Source organism: Epinephelus moara, chromosome 2, assembly GCF_006386435.1.
Source record: "Epinephelus moara isolate mb chromosome 2, YSFRI_EMoa_1.0, whole genome shotgun sequence".
In the NCBI taxonomy this organism is placed as follows: Eukaryota; Metazoa; Chordata; class Actinopteri; order Perciformes; family Serranidae; genus Epinephelus; species Epinephelus moara.
The window spans coordinates 6,880,316-6,892,551 of NC_065507.1; the positions used below are offsets into that span (position 1 = coordinate 6,880,316).

At 40.6% G+C, this 12,236-nt stretch overlaps 1 protein-coding gene across 1 annotated transcript in view; it reads right to left on the minus strand.

Moving 5' to 3' along the window:
• The window catches only part of LOC126397843 (calsyntenin-2-like), a 351,479-nt gene that overhangs the window by 129,484 nt on the left and 209,759 nt on the right, over positions 1–12,236 (minus strand). Inside the window, exon 4 of the mRNA XM_050056844.1 lies at positions 7,901–8,109. Coding sequence (XP_049912801.1) covers positions 7,901–8,109 — 209 coding nt within the window. The remainder of the gene's footprint in view (positions 1–7,900; positions 8,110–12,236) is intronic.

Consider the following 12,236-nt stretch of genomic DNA (forward strand, 5'->3'; position numbering starts at 1 on the left):
GTCATTATGAAATACATCATGTTTTTGTGAAACCTTTTTATTCTGTGATAAACACCGCAAACCCAAATCTCTTACTGAGAAATAGTCTGGAGCAACTTGGTTACCAAAGATTTGGAGGGCTTTATTGGGTCATAAAACAGCTGTGTGAGCTTTTACAGCTAAATCAGCTTTATTTTATTGCAGTCATAAGTTCAGCAGATATGTTTCCATATTCAACAGTACTATTACCTTTCAAATTTACTCTCATTGGAGGTGTGCTTCAGTCTGATGACTTCTCTTCTTTCACTGACATATGACTTCAGAGTTTAGTCTGTGTAACTATATTAAGTATGAAAGGTAAGTATACACTTTAAACTGCCTTGAGGAAAGTGAGTAACAGCAGTCCCACTCAAGTGTGGGTCTGCTCTGTGGCCTTGTGTGTCTTTGTGGCATATTTGACTTATTAGATAACACAGAATGCTTGTGTATTCGTGTGTGTATGTGTGTGTGTGTGTGTGTGTTTGCTTAAAGGAGTAATGGACATTTAATTTTAATTTTAAAGCATCATTATATATCATTGTCAAATTAACTGTGATGCCTTAATATAATCACAGTAACAAATGAGATCATGGTCGGGATGACAGGTAGCCTCGATCTCTCACAAGTGCTTTGATTAGCGCTAATGTTGCTCAAAATTAAGACCACGTTTCCATTAAACCCCCGTTGCTTCCTGCTGCAATGAAGACATTGGTGTCTGTCCTCTCCTCACCTCCCTGGTGTTACTTTTTTGAAGGTAACAAATACTAAGGGATTGTCTCCCCACATCTTCTCCCCCCATTAGCCCTTTAATCGTATCGTAATCCACCAGAAATGGGATTGCTCTGGAGGTGCAGAGTCACACACTTTATTATATTGTGGATAAAGTCCTGGTAATGTCATCAGAGGTCACCTCAGCCTGGTCTTGGAGACTTTAGTTGTTGTTTTTTTTTAAACAGAAAGCCTGTGTTACAAACTGAGGCAGTAAAGTTTGAAATGTATGGTGTTTCTCATGGATCGAGGGTCTAACAGAAAACAACTTGGAGTTGCATTATGGGAAATGTAGGATCTAGTGTTTATGGATAAAAGTAAGAGAATTCTTGCTTCTGCTGCATTCTTACAAATGACTTGGACTCTGGTGCGTTTTCTGTGTTAATGTTGCTTGACCTCAATGCAGCATTTGACATGGTTGACCATTACATTATTATAGACAGACTGAAACAGTGGACAGGTATTACTGGGACCACTCTGGACTGGTTAATTTTATATATAAACAACAGGAAACTTTTTGTCTCCATTGGGGAATATTCCTCAAGAACTGCTTGGTCAAAACATGGAATTCCACAGGGATCAGCTTTGGGACCTGTTCTGTTCACCCTCTACATGCTACCCCTTGGACAGACAATACGTCATCACATCTCTTTCCATAGCTATGCGGATGACACACAGCTCTATCTGTCTTTTAAATCCTCTGACAAATTAGCGTTTCTTCCTTATTGCCTATATGACATAAAAACCTGGATGTCCCAAAACTTCTTTAGAAAAGGCAGAAGTTCTCATCATTGGACCTTAACTTATTTCAAAACAAATTTAGCCACTCATCAGCCCCCTCACTATGAACATAAAATCTGGTGTAAAAAATTTGGGTGTTATTCTGGACAGTAATTTGACCCTGGAGCAACATGTGAAGAACATAGTTCAGTCTTGTTTTTACCATCTGAGGAATATGTCCAAATGTAGGTCACTTCTGCCCTTCAATAACAGAGAAAATCAGACATGCTCTTCTGTCCTCTCGCCAAGATTACTGTGATGCCTTGTCCACCTGCCTAAACAATCGCACTATACATCAGCTCCAAATCATTCATAATTCTGCTAATAATGCTGTCAGCAAATCGTTCGTTGGGCACAGGGAAACAGAGATCTGTGTGGGTACATGAGACCCTAAAAAAGAGGGTGGATCATGGGGAGTACCACCAGTTGGTCCAGGAGCTTCTCCTCCATGATGGACGTTTCCAGGCATATTTTAGGATGACTCAGGAGTAGTTTGACAACCTGCTGTCTATCGTCGGGCTGTATAGCTCTGGGTATCCAGCAACCACTACCACCACTGTATAGCTCTGGGTATCCAGCAACCACTACCACCAGTTTCTCCTTCACTGTTTACCAACTGTAAACTTGTTGTCGTGACCACCACAGAAGGCCCGCCTCTTAAATCATCCGATTGGACAATGGGAAAAAAGAGATGGCATGGGGTGTGTTTCCGCTCTGAGTTGAAATGTTTTCAACTCTAACAGTTTAGAGCGCTCCAGCAAAAATGCCAGGGGCCTAGAGTGCAGAAACACGAGCAAAAATGCTTCATTCTCATTAAAACAATTACAAAAAGCCGCCTCAAGCTGCTAAAATGCTTCTGTGTGATCGGGGCTAACACACCTGAATCAATGACTTAATTGTCGGCGGTGTAGTTGCATTGTGGGAAATTTAATGCAAACATAAACTCTATTGATTTTCCACAAAATACATTCTTCTCCTTCTAGGTTTGGGCCATGGTAGCAGCCATGGGTCGTTGTCTTCCTCTGAAATAATCGCACTCATGTCCAAATCAAAGGTGTGAATTTGACCCACTTTCTTTTTTGTGCTATGAAACCAAGAAAAAGCCTTTTATGTACAAATGTATGAAAATTAATGTGGCAGTGATTTTGTGCCGCACACAGCATCTCAAAAGAAACAAATACGCCACTCGTCTCTACAATACACATTCAGTAACTGAGAGTCTCCTGCCTTGTTGGTAACCGCGACCCATTTACCAAACCAGCGTCTTTTCTCATGCTGAGCAGAGTGCATGAAGGGAGCTCTTGTGCTGCTAATGTGTATGTTAATATTTGATGAGTCTTCCACTACAGATGGATGACAATGCTATACACGCAGCCAGGCCTGTGCAGGGAGGGGGCACTCTGAGTGAGAACACTTGCGGGTGTCGAGAGCATTGAAAAAAGACACTATTGGCCCTTATTGGCTGTGGGTTGAAACGTAGCTGGAATGAGTTATTGCAACTTATATTACAGCCCGGCTTCCTCTTGAGGTTTCTATATTGTGGGGAGAGAGGTGCAGAGGGAGCTGAATGTTGATAATGTGGTATATTTGAATACCAGTGTGTGAGTGGGAGGATTAGATGTAATTCATATGAGGACAGCATTGTTCGGCTCCCCGTCCTCCTCTTCGCCCATTCTCTGTCTCCCTCTCAGCTTGTTTAGAATTCCTTCCCTCTCCGTTCTCCCCTTTTCCAACCTTCCCATTCCATTTCAATGCACATCATTGTCTCACCGTTTTTGCAGCCTCATCCCATTTCACTGTTTGCTGCCTCATCTGTTGTGCGGCTCGCTCCCCCCCCCCCCCAAGTATGCATGCACACTTACACACTCACACCTTTCTGCATGACGGAGGTTCCTATTCCCGCTCCTTCAATTACTACATCAACTTATCCGTGTCAGCAGGCTGTGCGTGCTGTGACTACTGCCAAGGGTGGCCAGCGAGTAAATGACTACTTTACCCTCCATCTCATTCTCTCTATTTGCCTCTCTATCAAATTCGTGTAAACACATACACAAGCAAACCACCTTTGCCTCACTATTTGTGAATTCCTTCTACCATCCCTCAATAATTACAATCCAGTATTACCACACAGCACTTCTTACCTAATGCTGCTCAGCCCACCTGGTTTTTGTTTATAGGACAAGGCTGGCACTTTTCTCTGTTGTTCCTATTGTCAACAAAGACCAAAAACCAACACTGTGTTAAACCCCATTTACACTGAGCAGTAACGTACAGTTCACCTCAGCTCGGTACGCTTTTCTTCCTGTTTCCACTGTGAAAAGTTGTGGATGGTACCAATGGAACCGTTCTGTATCGTTACCATGTTTGGTCCCCCCTCTGTTGGGGTACCCAGCACATGGATCTGGTACTAAAAGGTGGAGCTGTGAACACTAGTCCGATGATTGGTCAATAGAGGATGATCACTCTGCTCAGGGCTGAGATGTGGCTGGTTTTGAGGCAGAAACCACTATTCATAGAGTTAATGGAGAGTTTTATACATCAGTAGACTGTAACTATAAAATGGAAGGATGTTTTGCTGCCTCTCACAGCAGCTGGAATTGGAGGAAAAAATAACTTCATTCACTGGGCCGACTGCCGGAGACTTTCAAGGTGGAACGTTTCACTGTGACAACTTTGACCATTCCATTAGTTTTTATATGACATACACCGAGTGGATCTTCAAGCGTTTATATATATATATTAATCTAGACCACATTATCTGAACTGCATATATAAAAAGATTGCAGAGCACCTTTCCTGTGGGCTCTAGCAACACTGGTTGTGGTGAAAACATCAGGGTCTTGGTTACTTTTGGTTCCAAAGGTACCATACCAAAATTGTTTGGTAAAAATGAGGCTTTAGTTGTTCCCTACCCTGTGCGTGGATTGTTCCTGCTGAGGTCATGAATGCATTTTTTTTCATCTTTTTAAATGAATGTTTGCACAACTGTTTGCTGTCCTTGCTCCACAATGGCAGAACACATCAATGAAAATGTATTTGTTCAGACAGCACCTTGGCCCATAAATACAAAAATAAATGTAATGTTAGAGAAAAATGCTCAGTAATTCTCCAAAACATGTGGGCATTGCAGTTTTTGGCAAACATCACTCAAACAGGACGCAAAAGAGCAACTGTGGATTAATACACATTTAGTGTGCTAGTGAGTATTTACGGTATGACAGTGTATGTCAGATTGACTGAAAATTAACAGTGGTCATGGTGATGAACATGTCACACAGTGTGAGAATGTGACTCACTGATGTATTAATAGTTTTTGTTAGCTAAGTTAGCAGCTATATTGACCTTTTCTAATTTGACAACATAAACATTGTAATAGGGCCCAAACAGCTCACAGAGGTTGCATTGATTTGCATTGTGAGGCGTTCAATCTCTATTCAGTAAATATGAGTATTGGGCGAAGGTAACTTATAATGTTCTCATGACGTGTTCAATGTAATCTTGTAAAATGTAGCTTTTAGCGAGATACTTGAATGAATCAGCTGTTTGAAGGAGAAATGTGTTGATGTTTTCACAGCACTGTAAAATAGACATTAAGGAGAAAATTATGATGTGTCATATACAATGTGCTTATTACTTTTTGCTTATTTTTTAAAGATGTTTTTTCATGTGAAAGGAGGTAATATTAAAGGTTGCTTCATAAATGTGTTTTATTGAATTTGAGCTCAATGAAAGACTGAATGACTTCAAAACTTAATTTATTCACTTTTTATTGTGTAGATTTCTGTGTTTCCCTGGCACAAAAGCAGAACAAAAGACACATCAAAATAAAAACACTGGTATTGGCTTTTGGCTATTTGTATCAGTATCGTCCCAGAATTTCAGAATTAGTGCATCCCCAGTTAAATTAGAAAGTTAATTCATATATTTTATTATTATTTTAATATATGTCATATCATTTCATTATTTATTCTTCTGAACAACTTAATCTGTAATTATTTTTTATTGATTTATATTATTACAACACATGTTACTGTAAGCAAATTAGCACATATTTTCATCTTGTTTTTCTTGTTAGCTACGTTGTTTATTTGCATTTTGGTAATACACATGCACTACTTTGACTGCTGAGCTGCAGCAACCAACATGGGCACCAAATGTGCTGGGGCTGCCACTGAGCAGGAAAGTGTATGTGGAGTTGATTTGAAAGATCAGTTCATGCAAAAGTGGCAAAGTGAGCTCAGAAGTATGACATCATGTGATATATATATATATGTCGAAATTAAACAAGAGTTTAAACTGGAGAAGTATCTGTTGCATAAAAACCAAAAGTACAGACAGGGTATTTGTAATTTTAGAGTAAAAAAACACCAGAATTCCTAAAGTCACTGGAAGATATAAAGGATCTGCTGCCTCCATGATGATAATCATGTGGGAGATGAGTATCATATTTTGTTTAAATGTCCAAACGTAAGCTTAAGAACTTACAGAGAAAAGTATTTGCCATAGTATTATTAAAATCGGCCAGCTATGTTTAAATTCATTTTGTTATACAATCAGATAAACCAAAAGTTATTTGTAAACTAGGTGCTTTTTTGAAGAATGTCCGTCCTCTGTTTAAGTAACATTGGTTGTACTTTAACCAAGCCGTGTGCCATTGCTTAGTTATTGTATGTAATGTTTGTACTCCATACCATGTGATACGGTCGTGAGTCAAATGAAATGAAATGAAATGAGAAGTGAGGCAATAAACTACAGAGTGTGTGTTCCTAGTAACAAAGGAAGTGTGGTTCATTGATGTGTTTTAATAGTTTCTGGAGCACGGAGGAAAAATATATATCAGACTCTGGCTACACAGGAAATACTTGTCATTATCATCTTTTCATTGTTGCTTTTGGTCTTTTGATAGGACTTGTTCTCAATGAGCATACTTCTAGAATGTCACCATCGCTATCCCTTTTGTTTAATTTATCCACGCTACAGCTTTGTATCTACTTCTCTCCCTGATCCTCTCATAGCCATTACTCTCGCCCTCACAGTCAACTCCTCCTGTCCTCCCTCCATCTACTCCCTCCCTCCCTCCCTCCCTCCCTCAGGTGCTCTTGAGTTCAAGAGCTCTCAAAGTCTTTTCCTCAGCGGTCAATGGCTGAGCGAGACCCCTTGAAATGGAGAGAGAGAAGAAAGAGCACTCTGGCTGCAGCCTCCCCCCCTCTGTATCATTCACAGTGCAGTTTGGCCCTAACCTCATTCACACAGCCTTTTTATTGCAACACCTCAGCAGTGGGCAATGCTCGGCAGTCTGCATCAACAAAAATCTAAACAGTAATGTCCTTTGCATCCAGTATGTCTCCTACAAAGAGAATAAAAAGTTTATGCAGATTGTTTAGGAGAGACACTAGAGCCAGATGAGCCATTTGAAAAAGCTTGTCTAACAGCGGCCATCAAGAAGTTTAAAGTTAAAATGTGCACTCAAGGAACACATTTTACCCTACTTGACTTTGTGTGAGCTGCCCAACTAGTGTCGAGTGTTAAAACAAAAAAGACAAAACTGTAGACTATTTTGAAATATGAGTGTAATAATACTAAATGTCTGAGCTCAGTATGTCCTCCATCAAACTAAGATGGCCCAAAAGGTCGGTAGAGGACATGTTATTGGAGAAGATGCCCAATCTGTCAGATTTGTGAGGGTATCTGTCACAAACAAATTATATCGATATTTGTGTGTGTGAGTGACTTTATTTGTAGCGTCCAAGAACAAAGTTACAAAGTGCAAGTGGCAACTCGGTGAAGTCAAGTACATTTGTAAGGGTATTTGAGAACGCCCACGGATTTTTCTTAGCATTTATCTTTGTCTGTGTGTGTTTGTCATGTTTGTTTGTGCTCAGACGTCTGTGATCTGATTTGTAGTGACCGATGGCTCTCTGGGCAAAACTTGACTTTGTCCTTGGAAAGAGCAAAGAACATGTTTTATCCTGGGGAGAGGCATCTGTCAGAGTATTAAGTTTTGCTACCGGAGCGTATGCAGGTATGTGTGTGTAGCATGAGTGCCTGTGCGTGTATATCCTGTGGCTGTAAAGTGCGTGTGTGCAGGGATGGGATTTTTAGATCACGAGTGCCATTGTGTTATGACAGAAATGTATTTATACATCCTCTCTCAATAAGATGAAGAGCAGAAAACTTCAAACGTTATTGGGAAGATGTGCTCTGACATGCAGTAAATCACTCAAACAAGTGAAGCGGAAGTGCTGCACATGCAGTAAAGTGGCAAAACCAAAAAAGTGACGTCACTTCAGCACAAAATAAAACTGTAAATACACCTTTTCTCTCTTCTACTCACCGTTGCGATCTATAGCAAAGGGCGTGTTGCTGGTGGTGATCTGGTAGTTGCAGATCTGGCTGTACTGAGGGGAGCAGTCCTGGTCAGTGGCCTCCACCTGCAGGATGCTGTCGTAAATCTTGCCCTCCGTCACTGCGGCTCGGTACTGGGGCTCCCGAAACACTGGGGCGAACTCATTGACATCGTTGACTTGAATGTGCACCACCGCCCTGCAGACAGTAGGGGCAGGGAAAAAGAGAGAAGAAGAGTGGAGGTTAGTATAGAATAGTTTATCATCTGCATATAGCGTAAATGCTTTAAAGTACTTGATCTTTTTTCCTTGGTTCCTGGGGGAGATAAGGAAGAATTTTATTCATTCGGCTGTAAGATTAGATTTCATGCAACAGTATTTATAATAGATCATAATACACCCTGGGAGCATAGTAGAAAGATCCATTTAAAGGTCTGAAGTGTACAGGATGAAGGTGGCTGCTATTTCCAGCCATACCTGGGGCGTCAGTCGGTTGGTTGGCACATCTTTTTGATCTAGAGTGCATTATCTCAACAACTATTACATGGACTGGCACACAACTGTGTACAGTTATTCTATCCTTATGACTTCAATGATGCCCCGACTTTTACTATTGTGCCACTATGCAACCTTTTCCCCGCGAAATTATTCTCTAAATTGTATTCATTATTACAGCATAATCACTGCCTAGATCTTGTTCAGAGACATGTCTTTTAGTTAATGAAATACTACAATTATGTGACAAGCTGAATTTGCAGAGAGATGGTCGGGGTGAATGGCAGACATATTAAGTGTAGGACTGTGACACTAGAGGCCGTATTCACAAAACTTCCGACTACTAAGAGTTTCTCCTACGAAAACTTTAAGGATTGTGATGCTTTCGTGGAAATTCCCCTTAAAGTTAAGACTAGGTCCTTGTAAAGATAAAAAATTATTCGCAGAGCCCTTCATAGAGCTCCTGAGAAAATGTTAGGAGAAGAGAGGAAGACTTTTAAGAGGCTTAAGAGTTTCTGAATCAGAGGAGAAAACAAACTTCTGCCCTCAGTTTTTTGGGGCAGGACCTGTGAATAATATGAATTTAGAAGTATCCTTGGATTGAACTGTATGGACCTGTGGGTGCCGGGGTTTGGATAGTACATTAATGTTTGTATTTAGTCACTTTTTATTATTTCTGATATAATTTTTGCTACCTTGTTGAAGGTTTGTGTATGAGTGTTTTTGTTTTTCCCTTATCTGCGCTTTCTTTATTCATCTTGCTTAGTACATTACGTTACTCGGTTACGTGTCACAATGGGATCTCACATCATGGGAAAAATAAAGTTACAATTTTTTAACAACATAAATAATGTGCAATCTACTACTATTAAAGATGATTGTTATGTTTGGATGATTGTGCGTAGGAGTTCACTGCCGCAGATTAATTACATCAGTAGCCAACAGACACAATGTGTTTTGTGTAATACACAGTCTGACCTGACCGTATAGGTTGTTTGATTGAGACAAAATAACCCCCTGGATCTCTCCATCCACCCTATGCACAGTTCTCCAACTGCACTAAACTGCACAAATTAATTATTCCATAAGTGACCTATCAGCAGTCATTCATGTTAAGTCACACATGGTGGTAAAAAAACAAAACAACATTCATCACTTTAAAACTCTGTTATCAATACTCTCTGGCAGCCAGAAGGCAACAGATTGCATAATCAGTCCTTTGATTCATTGACTGACAACCGCTGACGGATGACAATGGGGCAGACTAATACAGTTTTAAGCTTCGAATGGCAAACACAAAGTGATGCTATGCTTTAAGAGACAAAGGGGGGACATGAGAGTGTGGTTTATAGGATTAGCTGATGGGAATGGTAATGACGGTGAAATTATCCTATTAAAAGAAGCTGTAAATATCTCTCCAACATGTGGTCGGATGGAGATGGAGACTGTACAACAAAGACAGAGACAGTTGGGAGGCCGAGCCCACGCAAAATGGATTTCCACGCCGCCTTATCTCTCCCTGTCACAAGTACACAAACATAGAAGACCATTTGTTTTTGAGCTTCTCCACACAAACAGATGCCCAGTCAAATAGAAAATAAGAAATAAACCATGATACAAATGCAACAGGACAAAAATGGTGACAGGAAGTGGTGGTCGTAACTCAGTATATTTACTGAAGTAGTGTCAAGTACAATTTGAATTTAACCAGGGTATTTCCTTCTCATGTTACAATGCTGCATTTACAGTTCTCCTACTTTCTTTATCAGACACCTTTACAAAATAATCTCACCTTACATGGACACATTTCTTTATTTTTATTTCTTTTCTTTATCTGCATCATTCTATGTAGCTAGTTGGATTTTTTTAGCCTGACAAAACATTGGAAAAGGTCGGACAAGTTATAAACAGTAAATAAATTAAACTTACGTCAATCTTTTATTTTTCTCGAGCTTATTTTATGTAGTACTTCACTGTCACATCTGTCTAGCTACCTATAGTAGCTGGAGCTAATTTTCATCATGAATCTACACCAGCTGGTGTCGGCAATGTTTATCATCCATATGCTGTACCTCATACTGCTGTAGCACCACTCTATAAACTGTTACAAGAGTTTAAGCATTTAGGCTGGCAAGCTAACACATAACATAGCATAACAATAGGCCATTTATGTGGGTACTATTCTGAATGCAGGTCTTTTACTTGTAATTCCCAGCTCAGACCAAAGATTTGCAACGAGACAAGTTAAAAACATGCAACTACTTGTATTGCGTCGTTCTGCAACATTCTGAAAACCTGGCGGTTCACACCAATGCCACTACATGAGATGGTGTATCATCTCTATGCAACAACTCTCTGTACTTCTGTTCTGATTTGCAGCTTTTCAGGTTTATTTTGTGACTGAATATAATTTGTAGCTTCTTAAAATATGAACAAGGATAGTGACAGTGAGATACTGGCTACAGTTGCATTTGGAGTAGTGATGAAACGGCGAAAAACGTTAACAAAACGATAGACTGTATTCGTAATAAACACCCCACAATGATATAAATAACCAGTGCCAATTAATCAGTCAATGAGAATGTGGGTGTGTGTGGGGGCATAAGCATAAGACCACCGTCTGCGGTCATTTTGACTTGACCAGCAGACTTCACTACAAGCTGATCAGCTGTAGAAAGAGGTGACATGCTTTAAGTTCCAAAACCAGCTGCCGGCAGTTTGACCAGCTGAGTTGCAGGTAACACCATCAGCCAGCTTGAGTCGAGCTCAGACCGGCCAATTCACACTGCTGCAACTTTTCTCTGCAACGTTCTAAAATGGTTTTGTCTCGTTGCTAATCGTTGGTCTGAACTAGGCTTTACAGAGCGTGTTTACATCGTGCTATTTCTATGTTGATAAATTGTCATTGAGGCGGGGAAGTATGTGACAACACCTCTTTCCAACTTCAAATCGGTAAAAAGAATTCAGACAAAAATGGCTTTACAGAAATATCTCATGTTAAATAACCAAAACAGGTTTATTTTTTGCAGAAAACTTTATTCATGTAAGGCCATTATTCATCGTAAGTTATTTGAAACACCTAGATAGTGCGGCTTAGACACATCATCAGTGATGAACCCAGGGTCATAGAATGTTTCAAGTCTTAGCTCATCGGACACCCTCACCTGGGAAACCCAGCGGGGGGTGATCAGTCCCCAGCTTGTGTCCAAGCAGCCTGCTACACCATGGATCTGCTTGGAGCTGCTTGGGAAAATAGGTTTCGAGGCCTCTACATGTTTCATTCACCATTGGACACAAGTACAGAATACACAAACGAACACCTGTAGACAGTGATTAATCACTGGGCTTTAGGATTGGCGGGATGTTAACAGCGATGCTAACAGCAGCAAAGATGGCGATAAGAGGCGCTGACAGATGATGGCAGCACCAGTGTGTGTGTGCAGTAAATCCCTCAGCCAGCCTTGTTTTGTCATATTAATGACACTCCCTCATAAACATCGCCCCCCTGCTTTGCCACACTCCCCAGTGGTGAGGGAGCAAACATATGTTCCACTCCTCTGAGGCTTGTATGGAGAAACTGCTGTGTGTGCGTGTGATTATGTATTCATGCATACAAGTGCATAATATATAACTAAATGCAATAATTGTGAATATGTCTCATTGTGAGTGTGCATGTGACTGTGCGTTTCTCTGCTGATGGCTCACATCTGGCTGAAACAGACGCCCGGCTCTCTAGGGCTAGGATGTTTGTGCGTGTGAGAGTGAGTGTGTGTGTGAGGGTTTTCATGTAGCTGGAATATCGCCAAGCTGAGCCCATTCCCAGACATTCCT